This window comes from Pinus tabuliformis, chromosome Q (assembly GCF_031772625.1).
Source record: "Pinus tabuliformis cultivar Carrire ecotype Pingquan chromosome Q, CPIR1, whole genome shotgun sequence".
NCBI lineage: Eukaryota > Viridiplantae > Streptophyta > Pinopsida > Pinales > Pinaceae > Pinus > Pinus tabuliformis.
Window position 1 is genome coordinate 836491586 of NC_142296.1, and position 22947 is coordinate 836514532.

The window sequence follows — 22947 nt, forward strand, 5'->3', positions numbered from 1 at the left end:
GATTACCTAAGCTTTTATTTACAACTTCAGTCTATCCATCAGTCTAAGGATGATAAGCAGAACTGAAACTCAGTTTAGTTCCAAGCTTCCTCCACAATGTCCTCCAGAAATGTCCAACAAATCTGGTGTCTTTGTCTGAAACAATGCTCTTAGGTAACCCATGTAATCTTACAATCTCCTTAAAAAACAGGTTAGCAATATGAGTAGCATCACTGGTTTTATAACATGGAATAAAATGTGCCATTTTTGAAAATCTGTCAACTACTACATAAATTGAATCATTTCCTCTTTAAGTTTTTGGTAAACCCAAAACAAGGTCCATACTTACCATATTTGAAGGCCTATCTGGAATAGGTAATGGAACATTCAAACCTGTGTTTTGACTCCTTCCCTTTGCGTACTGACAGACTTTACAATTTTTCACATACTTTTCCACTTTAGACCTCATTTTCGGCCAAAAATAAAACCTGTTCAACTGTTCATAAGTTTTGTCTGCACCAAAATGTCGTCCTCCACTATGTTTCTCCTTAATCAATTTCTCCCTCATAGAACAACTTGGTATGCACAATTGATTTCTTTTAAACAACAGTGGCTCTTGCAGGAAATAATCCAGCCACTTACCTCTGTCTAACAAAACAAGATTTCTACAAGCTTCAAATGCCTCTTTAAAATCTAGATCTTTCTCATATAACTCTTTAAGGAAATCAAAACCCAACACTTGAATTTGACTTTCTTGAACTAAATTTTTTTTTCTACTTAAGGCATCCGCTACTTTGTTTGATTAACCAGTTATATGTTTTAATACAAAATTAAAACTTTGCAGGTATTCTACCCATTTGGCATGCTTATGGTTAAGCTTTGGCTGTTGCATAATGTACTGTAATGCATGGTTATCCGAATACAGTATGAACTCCTTGGACATCAAGTAATGTCTCCACTTCTTCAAAGACTGCACCATTGATAAAACTCCTTGTCATAAGAAGAATATTTCTTCTTGGTCTCATTCAACTTTTCACTAAAATAAGCTACAGGTCTGCCCTCCTGACTCAAAACAGCTCTAATGGCTTCTCCACTGGCATCACACTTCACTTGAAAAGGTTTATTAAAATCAGGCAAAATGAAAATAGGTTTCTCAGTAATCTTTCTCTTCAACAGTTTGAAGTTCTTTTATGCTTCAGAAGTCCATTTAAATTGTTGTATGTCTTTTTTTATTGTGTCGATAATTGAAGCATTAATCTTACTAAAATTCCTTATGAATTTCCTGTAAAAACTAGCAAGATCGTGAAAACTTCTAGGCCACTCCATGATAGCCTTGATCTTCTCTGGATCCATCTTTAACCCCTCAACAGAAACAACAAAGCCTAAATACACCAACTCCTCCTTCATGAATGAACATTTCTTTAAATTTAACAGTAATTTTTCTTGTTGTAGCCTCTGTAAGACATAATTCAAATGTCTCACATGTTCCTCCTTAGATCTACTGTAAACTAATATATCATCCAGATATACTATTACAAATTTACCAATAAATTCCTTCAGAACTTCATTCATAAGTCTCATAAATGTACTAGGGGCATTTGACAATCCAAAAGGCATTACCATCCACTCATACAATCCTTCATTGGTTTTAAAAGCAGTTTTCCACTCATCTCCCTCTCTAATTTTGATTTGATGATAACCACTTTTTAAATCTAACTTCGTAAAATATTTAGCTCCACTCAAACAATCCATCAAATCTTCGATTCTAGGTAAAGGAAATATGTACTTGATTGTTATCTTATTGATTGCTCTCGAGTTAGTGCACATTCTCCAGCCTCCATCTTTCTTTGGGCTCAACACTGTTGGCACTGCGCAAGGACTCAAACTCTCTCTAACTAGTCCCTTGTCTAACAGTTCTTGAACCTGTTTCCTGATCTCTTCATTCTCTGTGGGAGTCATCTTGTAAGCTGTTTTATTAGGTAGATTTTCTCTTGGAATCAAATCTATGTGATCCCTGATTTTTCTAATGGGTGGTAACTGATAAGGCAAATCATCTACAATGATATCACAATAACTGTCCAACATCTCTTGAATTTCAATTGGTAAATCGGAAACTTTTGTGGAAGTAATTATTACCTTGGGTTTGTAAACCAACGCAAAACTTACCTCATCTTCTTCCATCTGTTGTAAGTACTCCTTTCCACTCAGCAAAAGGGTCTTTGGATCAGGTTTCTTTGATGTATCCTCTTCTTCTATTGGCAGTGATGTATTATTGACACCGTCTTTGCTGAATTTGTATGTGTTCTTCTTTCCATCGTGCATAGCTCTTTTGTCATACTGCCATGGTCTACCCAACAATATATGACACACATCCATAGGCATCACATCGCACATGATTGTCTCTGTATTTTCCCAACTGCATCTCCACTTCACATTGCTCATTCACTACCAATTGATATCTTTTTTGAAGCCATGACACCTTATAAGGTGTTGGATGTTTCTTTGTTTTCAATTTCAACTTCTCCACCACTTTTGTGGAGACCAAATTATCTGTACTACCACTGTCTATTATCATCTGACAACACTTCCCTTGAACCTTACACACAGTCATGAACAAGGTTTTACTTTGCGCTGGTTCAACAATTTCTTTAGCTGGTTTTAACAAAATTTTGTTGACTACCAAATATTCCCCTTTCTCTGGTACATTCTCTTCGTCTATTACCTTTGTTGCTTCCTCTTCTTTTTTTGCAACAATTGCATTCCTCTGATTTGTTCCTATATTTTCTGGGCACTCATAAGCTCTGTGTCCCAACTTGTTACATTTGTAACATCTAACTTCTCTTCCTCTACCTCTGCCTCCTCTTCCTCTGGAAAAACTTCCTTTGCCACTTGCATCACCTCCTGTGGGTTCATGCTGACTTGAGATTTTGCTAGCTCCATCTCTAGGTGCTGTAGATCTTCCTCTACCAGCTTGTCTTCCCTTTCCTCGGAAAGTACCTCTATTTTTGGCAGACTGCTTTCTCATGAGTTTTTCTTCAGCCTTCAATACCATTTGATACGCCTCTTCTACTGTTTTAGGAGATAATACACTTATCTCATCTTGAATGTCCATTCTAAGACCAGTCACATATTTGGCAACCTTCTCATCTGTATCTTGGATTTGTCCTGCTCTTATACTCACTTTGTAGAATTCCTCTGTGTATTCTTTTACTGTCATAGACCTCTGTCTAAGATTTTGCATTTGTCTAAATAATGTTTGCTGATAGTCCCTTGACAGAAATTTACTTTTCAGTTTTGCCACCATTCTGTTCCAATTCTTAATTTGTTGTTTGCCAAGTCTTCTTCTTTCTACCTGCACTCCATCCCACCAAAGTTCTGCATGTCCTTTCAGTTTCGTGACAACAAACTTCACCTTCTTTCCTTCATCTGTTTCTTCATAATCAGAGAATTTCTCCATGTCATTTATCCAGTCTATCAATTCCTCAGGGCTTAAGCTTCTTGTGTAGATTGAGACTTCAAGTCTTGGCTTAGATGTGGATCTTAATACTGACATAAAGAATCTCATTTCAGGAGTTACATCTGCAGGATCTTCATCTTCTGCAGCTCCAGCTTCAGGTTCATCCCCAACATCTACATCTCTTCCCATTTCCACTGTTTCCAATCTAGCTTGCATCTGTTGCATAGCTTCCAACACTTCAGCATTTGCAACTGGTCGTCTTTTTCTTCGACTACCACCTCTTCCTCCAACTCTAAAAGCCATGTTGGATTTCTTTTTCTGATCCTTGAGATCATGTTCAATGTCAGTAGGCTGCTATGATAACACAAATGGTGGCCGAGGTGCAGGCATAATGGACAATCGTTCAAATCCAGAAACAATTTCTTCAAGTTTAGGCATAATTTCTTCTTGGATTTCCTGTGGAGTCTCAGTCGTCTACCTCCAAAGTTATCTATTTTGCTAAATTAGTAGAACTGCTTAATTTAGCCGCAATGACAAGCACTTTACAAGTCTTTAAAACATCGCACATCGCAATTGCAAGTTTATCAGGGCAAGGTTCATTTTCTCACGAATGATGCGATGCGATATTAATTGGTGATCCTCATATCGCACATCACATTTTGCAATTCCTTCAGGCCAGGGTCCTTCACTTATGACCGATGCGATGCGAGATTAATCCAACGATCAACAGTCATCAGTGATCCAACGGTCACTTTGATATCGCATAGGAATCTGCGTGACGTTTACCGCCCTCACGGAGCCGATAAGATTTATAAGTCCTAAATTTATAAAAGTTCGGGTTTGGTTTTTAAGATTAACGCCTGGTCGTGTTAAGACTTGATATCCATTGGATAATAGAGGCCATTAGATCCTACGGCTCGCGGGACTTCTATTTGTACATGGGCTAAAACCAGGGCTAACCCTCGTTGTTGACTGTAACGTAAGGCATTGGAAATGAAATCAACGGTTAAGAATGAGTGCGGCGCTTCAACCCTAATCTAGAAATCTGTACACTTTCACCCCCACAGTTGCTAATACACGACGAAAAGAGATTAAATGTGATCACACAGAACTCTAAATTCTTAGGGCTAACTGGAAATTCAATAATACACAAAGACACTACGGAGGGATGCAACACCCCCGTTATTGACCAATTATACACAGAAATGCACAGAGATTTAATTTCTGCAATTTTAATCATATATGGCCAAAATAAGCCAAATCAGTCAAAATCATTTTACAATCATTCAGAACTTACATAAATACTATTTCATCCTAACAATCAGATCTTTAAACACTGGATCAAATTTGCCTTATCTTAAACAATATCTAATCTGGTCGATATTCTCTTCGAGAATCTCAACCGAATCAAAACTACATGAATTAATTACAAAATCACTCAATCCCTAAATCCTAGCTCAAATCCTATCTGGAAAGCTTGTAAATTGACAGCTAAAGGATCCCACTCCTTTGCTTGTAACTTTTTTTGTATTTTTTGGAATAAGTTCGAAGCCTTTTGCCTTCAAGCCTCATGCTCCTGCATTAATAAAGGTCGACCTTGCTGCTGCAAAGGTTGTCCTTGCAAGGACAAAGGTTGGGAGGACTGTTGTACAAACTGAGTTTGCGACTACAAAGGTTGACCTTGCGGTTGTAGCAATTGTCCTTGTTGCTGCAATGTTGCCCTTGCTATTGCAAAGATTTCCCTTACTGCTACGAAGATTTCCCTTGCTTCTGTAAAGGTTTTCCTTGTTGCTGCAAGGGTAGCTAGACAGTTCCTGGGGTTCTACCCTGAGGGTATTGATAATTTTCGAATTGGATCTGGCCATATCCACTAGGAATAATGGATTGAATAGGTTGAATATAAGGTCCAGCTTGAGGAATGTAAGACAGATCAACCAAGGCTTGCGAACCATATGGGACATAAACCTGTTGGAATGGGACCTCAGCCATATATGACTGCTTGTATTGGACGTCACCTGACCCGGATGGACCAACAGGGTTAGGAATAACGCCATAAAAAGGTTGATTCATTCCAACCATGTGAGTTTGTAATCCACTCATATTGGTTTCGCCTGACATGAGAGCAATATTTGGATTTTGCCCCCTAGGTAGTGGCACAGTCTGTCCACTCGTTGGAGTGATACAAGAAGTTACCGAGACCTGACCTGAGATAGTTGGTTGAACCGGAAGGGTCAGTTGAAATGACGAAACAGGTTGAGACAGAATGGTAGGTTGAACCAGAATTGAAGTGACTGCAGTTTGTACAATCGGTCGAGAGGTCGTGTTATGAACAAACGAACTTGATGTAGGCATAGTGCTAGATGACTAGATGGGATTCTGATACAATGATGATGCATTAGGAGTGCTCGAAACTAACTGAGCTAAAGTGGTATAACCATGTGGCAACACGGGTCCACTAGTCTCAGGATAGGAGAGAGGCGACTCTTCCCGTATAAGGAAATCCTTCTGGAGGGAACTCATATCCTTGCTTATCATCGACGTGAGGAGTATGGGTAGCGGAAACTTTCGAAAGACTCGGAGAGGAGACTGGGATTTCGCCTTCTGACTCCATAGATGGAAACCAATGGCAATGAGGAACCAAAGATGTACGAGGAGATAACTCTAAAGGAATACCAAGCTGATCGTACAGATTGTAAGGACGTTGAGGAGATATCACAACAGGATCGAACAATGGGTTTGGTGGATAGATAACCACCTGCTGTGGACTTTCAGGAGTCTGCAGACTCTCAGGAGGCTGAATAGGTTTATCAGAGGAATCTAGATCAATTCTTGAGGTGACTAGGAATCTGATGGAGGCGGACGAGAAGACAAAGGTTGGATACTCAGAACAATTCCAAGTTCAACATCTTGATCCTCAAGCGACAGAGGAAGTTTCGAATGAACTCCTTGGGAGGACCCCTCAGTATCAGAAAACGAAGGGGAACTATGAGATGGACTTAATGGTTCAACCACAATGGCTTCCTCTCAATAGCAAAAAAGTAAAGGAAAAAAATTGTTTAGGGCTTTAACAATCTTGAAATTAATAGGAAATTACTCAATTTGGTGTGAGAAGCAACTTCTTGGGATCGACATGTTTATTGCGGGAAGTTATATTTTAGAAACAAAAACATTGCCTTTTCATCTTTTAAGAGTCGATAAAAGGGCGAAAAGGTGACTCTAGTCACTTTCAACAGTTTTGCGAGCTTGAAAGGACAAGTTGCTCGATGATCTTTTCAAATTTAAAGAGTCAGAAAAGATCAAATGACTGCTCAGGTGAATCTGGGTAAAAGGAGTACCAAGTAATCGTGAACTGCAATATACACCTCAACAAATAAATTTACCAAGGACTTGACATACGTGCAGGAAATCTCCCCGAATTCTGTGTTCGGTGTATCACGTTTACAGGGCGACAGACTCGACTTCCTAGGGATAAAGGTTTGCAACCTATGGGGGTATCCACTACAATAAAAAAGGTCATTAGTGAGAGTCAAAAAATGTCACCATAAACTCATTGGTGACGGTCAAAAGAGTCTTCGTCACCAAAAACTGAATGTAACCAAAGGTGGTGTCGCCAAAAGTATAGGTGTTGTGGTGACATTTAAGGTTCGTCACCAATAATGATTTATAATGACGGGTAGTGATCGTCACCAATGATGATTTATAATGACGGATAGTGATCGTCATCATTTCATATGAGAAATGGTGACAGATCTTAGCCTCCATCACCAAAAAAATGAACGTTACCAAAGGTCGTGTCACCAAAAGTGTAGGTGTTGTGGTGACATTCAAGGTCCATCATGAATAATTATTATAATGATGGATAGTGACCGTCACCATTTCATATGAACAACAATGATTTATTGTGATGGACTTTTCATGTCCGTTATTAATAATGCATATATATGGCGACGTTCATTGACCGTTACCATTTCATATGAAAAACAACAATTTATGGTGATGGACCTTTCATGTCCGTTACTATTGATACATATATATGGTGATGTTTTTAGACTGTCACCATTTCATATTTTGGTGAGGGTCAAAAAATGTCACCATAAGCTTATTGGTGATGGTCAAAAGAGCCTTCGACACCAAAAACTAATCGTCACCATTTCATATCAATATTAGGGCACGATGTCTGCTTGCAAAGCAGGTGCTTTTCCATTGAGCTAGCACCCTTTAAAAAATTAGACTTTAAAAGATTAGACCTTGAAACTTTATAGATTGTAAATTCTACAAGTTTCAATAAATTATAAAACTTTGTAAAGTCTTGGAAAATCTCTTACTAAACAAACAAAATAGCATCGAAGTTGTAGGTCCCTAGTTAATGGTTATGGAAGTTATGAAAAGTGGGTGGAAGGAAAAATAATTACATATAAGATACTCAATAGGTTTAGTTGAATACTCAATTAAAAGTGAAACTTTGAAGACATTTATAACCTATAAATGACCTATAATTATCAAACCTCAAATCTGCAATTACATCAAATATTGATTTCTCACCTTTTGAATCATGTAAATCTGTTGTGACTGATTTGCATGCCAAAAAGTAAAAAAAATGAATATTCATGGTGCAATTATGACTAATAAGCTACGTGCTTGAATCCTACTGGCTATGGGGTCTAGAAAAGGTCTAGAAAACTAATTGGGAGTGCTTCTCATTATTAATTAATTCAATATGTAAAATACAACAATCAATAACAATGATTTTGAAATGTAACCAATAAACATATGTTAAAATTGTAAGTACAAAAGTTTGGCTACTATCCGTAGTGCACACCAGGATACACAATAAAAAATAACACCTACACTCCATAATAAATAAATTAATTAATACTAAAATTTCTTTAGCACATAACATGTTATATTAACATAAACGATACACAATAGTTCACAAGTTCCAAATAACATGCATAATTTCTAATTTATCTGTTAAGAAATTAGAAGTAATTGGAGAACCTACCATAGGACAAAATGGAAATAGAGAAGCATAAATCACATTAGTATAAAGTACAAGGATATAAATAAAAAAAAAAAAAATCATTGCAAGGACATCAAAGCAATTATTTTCACTTTGTAGCAAAACTATTCCATACCATACATTACCATAGTTATTTGATCATTACTAGTTTTCATTTTCACTTCCATCTCATTCTACTTTCTTTCCATTCCATATGCATCCTTGTTCATTTTTAATAACTTTTCATTAAACCCTATCCGCTCAAGAAAAATTTCCATCTAATTGTTCACCAACAAGAAAATTTTGCAAATTCTGTTTAGTTCTATAGGGAAGCTATAGGATTGAGGAAAAGCTACAAGTCATTGAAATTTTCATATCCAAGCCTTCAAATTTTAAATAGAATATCCTAGAGGCATGACTTACGCTTAAAAATAAATGAAAAAATGGAGTATCTCAACTTTTGCATGGTACCCGATACCTCCATAGGAATCCCTATAGGTAGTCATGTAGCAGCTTCAACATATAAAATGCAACATTATAGATAGTAGAAATCACACCATTATTCACTATGGGGCTCATGTCTTACGCGTAAGAAGTGACATGAAGAAATTATATAAATGTTTTCATAATTAGCAGAGATACCATAGTCATATGAGACAATCAACAATATTCATCCAAAAGATGACACAATGTCACATCACCAATCAAGGATAAACGAGAAAAATAGAGTTTAACCAAAGAGTTCATTAAGTAAAGTGCAAGGACAACTAAAGACAATACATGACTAAAGGTTATGATTATATTCTCGGTGTTGATCCATTTCATTTTCACCACCCTTTTTTCTCAACCATGCCTACATGCCATTTTACTTCTTGTCAATTTGCTACAAGAAGAATAATTATTTCTACAGAATTAGTTACATGAACGACTATAAGATTGCAATGATCTACAAGAAACTCCAGATAGGAAGCACAATAAGCTCAATAGAATAAAAGCACAACAATGGAAAGTCATTTCGTTTTGTTTTCCCTCTTTTTTTACTTTTTTTGGGATTCTTCTACTACAATTGTTGCTAGAATGCATATGTTGATTGTTCAAAATTTAGAACCCTTCCTATAAGAATTTCCATAAACCGAACTACAAGATACTAAAATCAAGTTTAAGGCAATGAAAAACAAAGATAAAGCAATAGGATAACCCCATTTCTTTCCAAAAACAACCTTCTATGTGTGGAAAATTAAAGATAAAAAAATAGCATAACCCCCTTTCTTTCCAAAAACAACCTTCTATGTGTTCTTCTATGGAATGGGAGTAGGGTTTAATGGAAGAGAGCCCACAAAAACTGCTAGATTTTATCAGAATATTAGGGTTGTAAACATTTTTAAGAGAAGTCGATGGTTGGGGTATTTTAAGAAGAGATTATGATGATGATGATGTGGCCCTTGAATTTTCCTCAACTTTCAAAACTACAGGGAGAAAAAGTATGTGACTGCAGTGAGAAGCAATACATAAGGACTACCACTAAATATTGGAAAGATTTTAAAGTTGATATTGTAAGGCACGAAATCATCTAGTAACAATTATTCTTTACCTTTTTGGGCTTAGATATCATTGTCATTTTTTCTACTTGAAGTGGACGAATGAAAGCCATGATTGAACAAAAAAATGGGAATAGAGGCAATGTTGAGAAGCCAAACTTAAACTGTGCAACAAGCACAATATTATATTAGTCTCCAAAAGCATACAATTTAGTACACATATGAAGCTGAAATTTATATAAAGTCCATGAAATAACAAAACCTAGACCTAAAAGGATTTTTTCTTTAACAAATATGAATCCTTTTCTTTTCTTGAGTCACCCTTACTTTTATGCCCTAGGGTCTCATTTCTTGAGCCAAAAAATGCAGTCATCTCAGGGACCAAACCACTTAGCAAACAAAAAATAAAACAATCAAGCAACCAAAAAATGTATTGGCTTTTGGATATGCATAGACAAATTGAATTATGTTGAAACACAACAAATGCATCCCAACATATATCCTCTTTTTGTTAAACAATCATGTGCTTTTAGGACACTTTCCACTCATAATAATTCAAAATCATGCCAACAAACAAAACAAACTCCAAGCCTATCACACCAAGAATAAACCTCCTTGGAGTTACCAAATCTTGTCCAACACTGTGGTTTTGATTTCAAGTCAATGTTATAAGATACAACCAAACTAATAAAACACACATGAAAATACATCAAAAGTTGAAGTAAAATAGTCAATTTAAAAACTCTAGCATACACTACAAAAACTCTATGATAAAAGGAATATAAAAGATGGTAATCAACATTGGCTCAAATAGAATCCACGGTGAGATGAGCTCCAACTGGCAACAAAGAATAGAAAGAGATATGCAAAACATCCTGATCTCGTTATGAATGCATAAGTAAGAACAATATTGAAATGAAAATAACAAAGCCACAAGATAAAATCAAAACCTAACACTAAAGATGGACTACAAACTCATAGAGTTTTATCCACTTCTTGCGAACACCCTTTTACCTAACCGCTCTCATACAATTCAATATTTTTTGGAGTGCTTATTTGCACATAGCTTAACAACAACTGGTAATTTAATAGTAAAAGAAGTTAAGATAATAGATTCTGAATATGGAACACATGCTAAAATGTACCCTGTAAACCAAGTGCCCTTTATGCCCATGACATCTTGCCTACAATTTCCCTCACATATAGTAACCATACACCATAATTATAACACAAGTTTTCTCTATGATTTGGCCAACCTAACTTTAACTCCATATTTAATACCAACTAGTATCCTCAATTACCATAATGACTTATGCCTATTCTCATCACATCCACTAGAGAAAGAAGCTAAGGTATTTGATTATTCAAAAGGATACCTTTCAAAAAGTAGTGACAATAAACTAAAAACAAGACAGAAAATGATAGAAACATGTTATTTAGCTAACCTTGCTCCAAACTTATTCTCATCAATTTCCAAAGAAATAATTTAGAAGAAAAATAATAAAGGAGATCCAAAGCAAAATGCTCGCAGATTCATAAGTGGTGTTTGACATATAGTGGAAGACAAAAGATCAAAACAAACATTTCAAATATATATAAATACAATTGAAAATGAACTAAAACAAATGGGAGAAGAAGAATAAGAATGATCACAAACCTAGGATGTGTAGTAAGACCACATGCCAGTTAGAACTCCCGATGATGGAGATGTCCTTGGGAGTTTACTTTGATGAGATGTAAGGGGAAATGACTTGCTCCATCATATGGAGCGGTTTGGGAAACAAATGAACTTGAATAAATCCCATAGTGAGATGTTGCACCTCCAAAACTATTATATGAGTGACTTCCATATCCGGAGGATCCATATGGACCAAGACCGTAATTTCCTGCACCTAGTGATGCCTGACAAGAAGTTGTTCCTTGGAGAAGAAGTTGGTAGCCCAAGTCCAACAGTGCTGAAGAGTTTAATGAATAAGGGAGGTTTATTGCAACAAAGGTCTATAGACAAACTTGGCAGTGTTGCATCACTTAATCCATATGGATTTAGACTGGTAACTGGTACTGATGCTGGGTTCATAATATTCCGATGACCAATTAGTGGCGGGTTGAATGGCCCATGACCCAATCCACCATATTGTGAAACGTGATTTACATCACCTTTATCCTTCAAATCAGAAACAACTTGGCCCTCGTTTGCAACTTTCTGCTTTTTCCCTTCAAATGCTAATTTACAAAAATGTTAATGCCCATCTATTGATTTAACAAGGTCTTCCAGGGTTCGATTTGTTGCTTCAATTGTTTTGTAAAGAATAAGGGAGTATCCTTTCGACTTACTAGTTTGTCTGTCAACCACCAGGGCCTTCTTCAATGTCTCCATAACAAGAGAGAAAATTAGTCATTCTAGCACGTTGCATATGTTCAAGAACATTATCCACATAGACCCTTCTTAAGTTAGGATCCATTGTATCCGGTTGAAAGGGATTAGATGGCTATATGGTTGTATAGGTACCATGGGTGGAAGAAGGTGTTGTTGGAGTTGAAAGGGATTAACTAGTTAAATGGGTTGTTGAAGGAGTTGGTTCAACTACGATTGTTGCTGCCCAACAACAGCTAGATTACATACAACCATTCTATTATCAATCATCTTGATGGGTTCTTCCAACACACTCAAGGCACAATCAACATGTTTATATGTGATAAATCCAATGCACTCAAGGCACAATTTGCATGTTGGAAAGATTTTAAAGTTGGTATTGCGAGGCATGAAATCATCAAACAACAATTATTCTTTACCTTTTTGGGATTAGATATCATTGTCATATATTCTGCTTGAAGTGAACGAATGAAAGCCATGATTGAACAAAAAGCTAGACACAAAGGCAATGTTGAGAAGCCAAACTGAAACTATGCAACAAGCACATTATTATATTAGTCTCCAAAAGCATACAATTTAGTACGCATATCGAGCTGAAATTTATATAAAGTCCATGTAATAACAAAACCTAAAATAACAACAACACAACTCACGAAAGGAGTTTCTCTTTAACAAGTATAAATCCTTGCCTTTTCTTGAGTCACACTACTTTTATGCCCCAAGGTCACATTTCCTTGAGCCAAAGCATGATGTCATCTCAGGGCCCAAACCACTTAGCAAACCAAAAATAAAACAATCAAGCAACCAAAAAATGTATTGGATTTTGGATACGCAGAGACAAACTGAAATCGGTTGAAACACAACAAATGCATCCCAACATATATCATTTTCTTGTTAAACAATCATGTGCTTTTAGGACACTTTACACTCATAATAATTCAAAATCATGCAAGCAAACAAGACAAACTCCAAGCCTATCACACCAAGAATAAACCTCCTTGGAGTTACCAAATCTTGTCCAACATTGTGGTTTTGATTTCAAGTCAATGTTATAAGATACAACCAAACTAATAAAACATACATGAAAATACATCAAAAGTTGAAGTAAATAGTCAATTTAAAAACCCTAGCATACACCATAAAAACTCTACGATAAAAGAAAAAGAAGAGATGGTAATCAACATTGGCTCAAATAGAATACACAGTCAGATGAGCTCCAACTGGAAACAAAGAACAAAAACATATATGAAAAACATCCTGATCTCGTTATGAATTCATAATTAAGAACAATATTGACATGAAAATAATAAAGCCACAAGATAAAATCACAACCTAACACTAAAGATGGACTATGAATTCATTCAGAGTTTTCCACTTCTTGCAAACACCCTTTTACCTAATCGCTCTCATATTTGAGTGCTTATTTGCACATAGCTTGAGATAAGAGTACCCTGTAAAACAAAAGAATTATGAAAAAGATTACTGTAACAAATTTGAACATTTTTGGAATATAAGCAAAGTTGACTGTCAACTTTACTTTATATCTCTTATATACAAAAAAGTCTACAATCTACATAAAAAAAAAAATCTATGTATCTATAAAAATCAACATCTATATACAAAAGAACAATCATATAATATATGAGTTTTGTTGAGTGAATATGAAATAATATATATTATGATATCTATGTATCTATAAAATTTAACATCTACATACAAAACAACAATCATATAATATATGAGATTTGTTGAGTGAATATGAAATAATATATATTATGATATCTATAGAGTATAGATTATGATGAAAATTGATGTCCACAAACAAACATAAATTTATCTAGTGAATCCCTCTAGCGATAAAAAGCCATAGATTTTACAAATGAATCCAGCTTATACACATTATAAATCCAACAAACAATCTCATGCCATAAATTTGTCTAATAAATCCAACAATGCTATAATGCTATATCATCATGAATTTACTATATGAATCCAGCATATACAGGCATGGCTTAAAGAAACAAACTTCTTAAATGAGAAATCCGGAGCCAACTTCCAATAATAACAAATAAAAACTCTGGAATATACTTGGGCATTGACCACATATTGTGTCCATAGATAGCAGATTTTATCTTGGTCCCCTACATTCCAAACATTGAAGCTGGGATTCTTAAGCATTACAGTCTCTATATTGAATCCTATAATGGGCATTGTTCTCACATACTCCCCTAGTTTGAATTTGTAGAGAATTGTTGTCTTTCCTATTTACAAATTCCAGAAACATATTATAGTCTTACAAAGCCATTCAACACCATAATTATATAACATATAATATAGAAGAGTGTCCAAGCATGATTGAATTTCGCATAAAATTTTGGCGGGTAGTTACATCTTTTCAATATTTCAATATGATCAACAAAACCAAGGACATGTAGGAGTTGTATACAAAGTTTATGCATTTAATGCCAAACCCTTCGATGAGAACAGAGCAAACCATGAAAGAACAATAAATGCAAATGAAATCCACAAACAAACAACTATTAGGCATTGAAACAACTAGCAGTTGTCGATTGTCGATGGCATTACATAAGCTTCCTGAGCTGATTCTTCATCATAGTATTCATCATCCTCTGCACTAGCACCCTGATATTGCATGTATTCAGACACCAAATCATTCATGTTGCTCTCTGCTTAAGTGAATTCCATCTCATCCATGCCTTCACCAGTGTAGTGAATTCCATCTCATCCATGCCTTCACTAGTGTACCAATGCAAGAAGGCCTTCCCTAGACTGGGCAGATCTTTAAACGTCCTCGGACTGGGCAAATCTTTAAACGTCCTAGTACAACTTTTTTGCCACAGGAAGTGTAATCCTGACCATTCTGATAATCTGCCAGACACTCCAAACAATTTTTGTCGCACTGAGGATCCCCAAGAAAGGTGGCCCTCTCGTAGAGATGTAATGTGAACATGTCTGCAAAAAGTTTTGGATCCAGGACCAAACCTCAGCAAACAGAAAAAAACATTACTGACATCTTCCGATCTCCTACAATATTGGCAGAATGAGCCAGCCAAAAACTCTGCTAAGAAAACATTTGTACCAAATAGTTTGTGCCCTTTTAAGCCATTTACACTCATAATCCTTGAGATTCTAACATTAAACTTGATTTTAATGGAAGATTAGAGAAAATATTTTCGTATAACTCTCTTGTCTAGTATGTTGAGAAGATTTTCAATTTTAACTTATTAAACTGGTGTTGAATGGCATATGTTTTCTGATGTCATCCTTCCTTACCATTGCAAATTTCAAGAACTCCTTTGTTTTTCAGAGAGACAAATCCACAAACTCGAAAACACACACTTTGCCAATCGACATCAGACTTCACAGGAGGGCAAGGGAGAATTTATCGGTAAAATTTCTTATTTTATTACCATGCAAAATATATTTATTTTCTGTATTTAAGCTGTATAGTAGTCCACTTTGGTATTGTCTAAACTGTTCTTGAGAACGTGCTTCACAGCGGGACCTGTGGTTGAAGTGTCAAGGCCATGGCTACCATAGAGGGACATAGGGTAGAAGTCTGGGCACTCCCACATTCCACTATGCCTAGCAGAGTGCAGCGGATGTTTGGCTTTCACCCATTTAACGAAATCTTTGCTTCTGAACATCAATGCCACTCCCACCTTATTCTTATCCCTTTTGCTGCCGACCAGGACTCGCCATCTTTGGTCTGATCCCAACCATGCCGTCGTTGGATCTCTGAAGGAACTGGCGTTGATGCCAATAGGCACCATGATTGGATTCTGCGGGATCTTCTTCCACTCCCGCAACAAAGGATCCGATGGGTTCTTGGGAACAGCCATGGCTTGAACTTGTTCCGAGGCATTGTTGCATCCTGTGTATAAGATCACGGGAGGGCCCCCTTTGTGTAGTAAAGTGGCAGATCCAGACCAGGCGCCATTGACATCATACCATTCATCAGGGTATATAGTTGCACCAGCCAAGTGTACCCAATTTATGAGATCTCTTGAAACTGCATGCCCCCAGATGATGAGTCCCCACACAGCCGACTTGGGATTATATTGGTAGAACAAATGATAGTAGCCCTTGTAGAATAATGGCGCTGCAATTCAAAATCATTACACATGTCAGAGTGCAAGTTATTTATGTGTCACATAAAATCCTTTTCCTGGCATCTAGAGCAGAGTATCAGATGCATATTAATTAGCCTGCTCTAATCCACACTTGCTTCCCAAGGCAAAAGACACAGATTTTCATTAAATCCTAGGGATGATCAGGTAAAACACAACTTTCATTTAGACGAGCACTGAAAACAACCCTTCGAGATCTCCAAACTTTCTCTTAAAGATAAATATATTGAAGTCCATTTCCAATACTAACCATTGGGATCTTGAGAGTCATTCCCCACAATGCCAATCATGCAGAATCAAACACATTAGTTATAGGAAACCCAAGTCCATGATTAAAAAATTAAAAACACACAAATCTACCACAACTCACTTCATTTTAGTAAACATGATCCCTTTCTAGCTGTAGATCGGAAGTGCCCTGGTATCTCCCGGTGGGATCGATCTCGTGCTCAACACAGACGACTTCCCAAAACTTGGCACCGATCTGGTTTCCACATTGCCTGCACCTGTGCAGGATCTCACACATATTTACAATTTAAAACTTGCAACACGGAAATACCAAACCCTAGAATAAAACCTCAACTGAGAAACAAAGGATTCGCAAAAACCCAACACAAAAAGAAGAGACAGAATAGGGCAATGGGTGGTTACATCTACCAACCAGAAAAGCCAATCTAGAACTATGAGATGGGTGTGCTATAGGCGAGGCTATAATTGGTATATCCTAATAGGTAGTATATAGGTGTCTCTCGTAAGATAAACATAAGGTAAACAAGAGAAACACATCGCCTCAAACCCAGGTTATAAATGTTTTAGGTTTTTAATATTTTTAAGTATATTTTTCTATTGGATTTTTTTTAAAACTCAGTTAAAATTTACAAAGATTATTGGAATTGCAAATAGAATTGGACATCAATGATAATTGCTTTAAAAAATTTCAAAAATATGAAAAGTTTAGACTCTTCTTGCATATGCAAATATGTGTGCATTTTGTGTATAATGCATATTTTTAGTTGACCATGTCACATGGTTTGGGAATGTTTAATATGTTTTTGGTTGGAGACATAGACTATGTGGGTATATGTTTTCTTAAGGAAGGTTGATTGTATCTATTACAACAATTTAGCACCCTTATATAATGTAAATTCCTAAGCATTAAGGGGCTAGTTTTGTGCACTTAGGAAGGTTACCTATAGTGACCACAATAATTCTTCCACACACTTTTACTTGAATCTTGTCCAACTTAAGCAAGACATCTCTAATGATAAGATTACTAAAGTTGTCGAGTGGAGGCACGAGTTGAATTTTGAAGAGTGAGCCTTAACAAAATGGGTAGTAGTAGCATAATGGAATAGTGAGTGGTATGGCAAGTGAAAGATGAAGAAAAATCGCAAAAATAGTGTCTACCAAGTCTAGGGCAAATAGAGTTAAGGATATCACTCTAAAAAGGGTTGTTTGGTGATAGTTAAGGAGGAGAGGTTTGCAAATAACATGCCAAAATCAAACTTGATAATGTCAAAAATAGTTATGGTATTGAGTCTTGGAGAGTCCTATTAGTACTAATCTTGAACAAGTTGGAGGACATGTTGCCCTACAATGATATATTAATTACAATAACAACTTCTTTGATAGTGAGGAATTATTATAGATAACGTCAAGGTGGATTGGCAATATGGTAGGACGGGTAGGTTTTGCACTCTCTTCACCCAATTTCAAAACCCCAATGAGACTCTGGCCCATTGTGATAAAGCTAGAAGGGTAGATGCCCCTCAAATAGAGGAGCACTCCAATGTGCCTTGAGACACCTTATCCCTTGCTAAGTCACAAGTTATTGGCATACATGGCTTCTGGGTTGTTGAATATACTCTTAGGTTATAGTGCACCATTTGGTTAAATCTCGAGACTAGCCTAGGTCATTATAATGAGTTACCAAATTCCATGGTTCAAAAAAATTGTTGGACACCTAATCCTCTAAGGGTTGGTGTAGAAGCTGAATAGTCTAAGGAAGTCCAAGAGACCTTGGAATACGAAACCAAGGGTCATATAAATGTATATCATTGTCAATAATAGACACACTCTCATGCTTATCATTCATCTTCTGTTGCTGCCATGTATGTGTGAGTGGGCGATATCCTGCCCTGCTCATATTTGAGCCACTTGTTTTATGGCCTTTTTGTGCAGGTCAGTTCTGCCATCAATTCTGCATTTCATGAATGTTTTATCAGTTAAATTCTAGCTGCAACCTCTGATCACATTAGTAACACTCTTCCTTCAGTGTTAATCCTTCCTGCATTGCATTTATTTACCTCTTAGCCTACTCGAATAGTATGTCGGTGGTGGTTTCTTTGTCAGTGTGTCAGGCCTGAAACCTCCTCAGCACTGTCCTCGGTAGTTTCTCTGCTGGTGGAATGAGTGCAGTAGTTTCATATGTGTTTTATACCACCGGTTCACAGTTTATGCATTCACAACTCATCTAATATCATTGCGCTCCTGTTTTTATTAATATATATCGCCACTGGTTTTGTCAATATATGACTGAACCATTTAGTCTCTCTACACAATGCGTTACAATTCCCTTGGAGGTTCCTTTGGGTAAAGCCCACTAATGTCAATATGAAAATCAGACGCATTGTAAATTGCCACCCTAACAACAAGGTCGTTATCAGGGAAAATTTTAAGAACCACCCTAAATTTATATGTATAATAAATGGGCTAATCTCCATGATACATAGGAAAAATGGGAGGCGATTTTATCAATAATATAATATGTATATATAATTTTTTTGGCGAATCTATCACCAGATTATATTTTCTTGTACAGTGATGGAGAATCTTTCACTGAATTATAAAATCTTGTAAGATCTTGGAAAATCTTTTATTGAATAATAAAACGTTGTGAAGTCTTGGCGAATGTTTTGTTAAAGTATGAAACCATATATGATAATAAGAAAACGTATTCATTAAATTGTAATATACTAACATACATGTTTGGAAAAAAGAAACATAATTTTCTCTTCCTAAAAACAATGTTCCAAGTTTCAGTGGCCGTGTTTGTCAAGGTTCTTACAATACACTCTTTCATATCCTTCTATTAGTTTTGATAATATTCCACAACAAAGTTCTTGTAGGTGTTGATATTGACAACGAATTTTGTCAAGGTAGGAGAGATTAATCTTTTCTCTACAATTTTTGTCAAGCTACCACTTTTTTCAAGTTATCAAATTTCTTTCTTATTCCATAGACTCCAACTGTGAGATAAAAAAAACACATCAAGTTTGTTTACCCCAACACGCCAACAAGTAGCAAGCCCTAACTATATTATAAGTATTAGGTATCCCAAAGGCTTGAAGGGGATCTAATTGAAAGAAGTGACCATTGTGAGAATCCTTCCAATAAATATATGAATATATAAATGTAGATTTATTATTATTTTAATTGGAAATCATCAATTAGATAATAAAATTTAATTATGTCTCTCCCAATCTAAATTGCTTATTAGCATAATTCACTACCCTCACAGGTCTCACATTTTTTAACAGCGTTGTAACGTGTAGATTAATTTCCTTTTTGGTGAACAATCTCCACCTTTTAGGAAAATATGGTGTAGTGGCTCCAACCCCTACAGATCATTAGGACAAATTAAGAATAACACAGAAGATTATTTTTCAAACAACTAATCCAACATCAGTAACTAAACTTTTTCACGAAGATATCATATTGAGAGTGTTTGAAAAATGGTGAAAAATCTTCTGCGAGGGTGATGCGGAAAGAGTGATAAGGTTTTATTGTTTTGAATTTTTTTTGTTAAATCAGAAAAAGTTAAAAACCAATATTAATGGAGATATTGGTATTTTTTACTAAACTTTGTGAAGTGAATAAATGTAGCTTTAACCATTCACCTTAAGATGTTTTTACAATATAATTTCCTAAGTCTATTTAATATCTTCATTATCATAAAAACCAACCTATATCCATCTTAATTCCACATCTACCACTCTTAGGGGGATGAAAACTATTTATCCCTCTGAGCACTTGGTAGACCCAAAATTAAGATGGACCTAAGATGATAGAATTTCCCCTTTAAATAGTCTATGCTCACATGAATACCATGGTATTACCATGGGTTATCATAAACCTGGAGCTTAAAAATTACTATTAGTAATTTATAAAAATTAATAAAATTAATAATTGATTTTTATTTTATTTTTTATTTTAACCAAGTTAAAATGTTTAACATACATTAAATTACAACATCCATTTTTACTCTTGATCCACCAAGCCCCGAGAGGGATCAAATATTTTTTCACTCTATGCTAGTTTGCATATCACGATATTTGATCCCTCTCGGGGCTTAATAGATCCAGAGTAAAGATGGATCTATGCTGGTTTAATTCCCCCATTTAAATAGGCTACATTCCACGTGAATACCATGGGTCAATACCATGTGCCATTTTTATTTTTATTAATACTAATATTAGGGTTAATAATGTTTTTTTGCATGGTATTAATAATAATCTAGCCCATGGTATTTGGCCCATAGTATTTTGCCCATAGGTTTCACCTAAATATAACACATTTTTTGAGTGTTCGTAAATATAAGGTGACTTATGGAGTAAATATAAAAAAAATTGTTTTATTTGTTTACCATACGTTTCGTTTATTTATATTTTTATTAATTTACCATACCTCTTTTACAAATATGGTATTTGGCCCATAGGATTCACTTAAATAAAACCTTTTTTTTGAGCTTTCATAAATAGAAAAAGGGATATGGACTAAATATAAAATGAGGTTTTATTTATTTACCATACGTCTAGTTTATTTATATTTTTATTTATTTACCATACCTTTGAGTAAGTATAAAAAGAGGTTTTATTTATTTACCATACCTCTCTTTTATTTATATTTTTATTAATTTACCATACCCACTAAAAATTTAAAACCCCTTAATTTCGCCTAAGGGCGAACATTTGCCCCTAAAATTTTCCATGGTCGTTATCATCCTCAAGCAAAGTCATAATGCTGATCATCTGGAAGGCATCTGGGCAGACAGTCCCGTTGAGCACCTGGCCACAGCGAATTGTCCTGACCTGCAACTGGGTTAGGGATATGGGGTTCAGTCTTTCGAGCAGAACCAAAGAAGCTGCACCCCTTTTGCAATTGGGGTCTATGTAGGACACGCCTGATTCAATAGTGCCTGGTACTGGTACGTCTTCCACAATTTCTTGACGGTGGGCATTGTGGATTCAGAGCAGGGCTTCCTTGTCAAACCTCTGAGAGGCGTCGAGGCTTGTTTCATCACAGTAACTTCAATCTGTTGTGAGTGCATGATAGATTGTAAACAAAACAGAGAACATAAACAATGCAAAGGGCATGTCGCCTACGACTTGCAGGCTTATCCCACCTGCTTCAAGGGCATTATTCCACACCCTTGAGATACTAGCATATATCGTTCAGAGCATGCATTTGAAACATTGATAGTTGAATGTAGATAATTCAAGTCCTCTCTGTTTATCATATCAATTTGAGATTTGAAATCACGCTCTGCAGCTGTAAGAGGTGCTTCCTTCACTCCTGGTAAGTTGCTAAACTTCTTGAGGCGCTCCTCTAGTTGTCTGTTTACCTCAACAACCTTCATGGTTCTCTCTCTTAGGTAGTTTTCATTCTTTTGAGCACCATCAGCCACTCATGTATTTTGGTCAATCTCTAAGCCTCGATGAACATCCAATTGTTCCGAGAGTAGCACATGAATTCTGAGAATCGCTTTTACTTCCCTCGTTGGATTTGTTCTTCTGCGTATCCTTTCTTCGAATAGGGAATATCATCCAATATGTCATGTATCTCTTGGGGAGCACCCCTTATTCTACACTGAGCAGCATAAACTGCAACTGCAACGATAAATGTTGGGGAGTATCTCGTTTCCAATTCTCCCAAACTCAAATTGGTAAGACAGAATGCAAGATTTTTCTCATCTTCAACAGAGTTAGCAACTTTGATAAAATGTCTAACGTAATCAATGGTGGTTGGAATTGTAATTTTGTAATCCAGTGCCTTCAGAATTGCTTGTTCCGTTAGCATTATTTATGAAAGTGTGAATCTACGCTCTCCAAATCTAGTTGCCATTGGAGGCCAAACTTCCTCATACTTGGCTGCCAGAAACAATACTGCAGTAGCAACTAATTGCCAATTCTCTTCACTAATATTTCCAACTAAACAATATCTATCAAGTAGATTCTTGGAAATATTACATGTTTCCTGGATTACTTCCCCCCTCTATTGCATATATCTCAAATATTCTGACATTCAAGCTATGAACTCCTCGGTGATGATGTCCGTTTGTATTGGCATGGAACTTGGAGGCAGACGACTCCTATTCTCATTTTCAACATGGTGTTCCACTACAAGCTGATTAGAGATGACCCCTGCATCAGTGTGTTGCACAAGCTGGC

At 36.1% G+C, this 22947-nt stretch overlaps 1 protein-coding gene and 1 pseudogene across 1 annotated transcript; both read right to left on the reverse strand.

Annotated features, from left to right (window-relative positions):
• Positions 1 to 15805: 15805 nt before the first annotated feature.
• On the reverse strand, positions 15806 to 22136 carry LOC149222197 (beta-fructofuranosidase, cell wall isozyme pseudogene; annotated as a pseudogene).
• Positions 22137 to 22264: 128 nt separating this feature from the next.
• On the reverse strand, positions 22265 to 22576 carry LOC149222198 (G2/mitotic-specific cyclin-2-like). The gene has a single exon (XM_089387532.1). It carries the CDS (start codon positions 22574 to 22576, stop codon positions 22265 to 22267), a length of 312 nt encoding a protein of 103 aa, XP_089243658.1.
• Between the last annotated feature and the right edge of the window lie 371 nt (positions 22577 to 22947).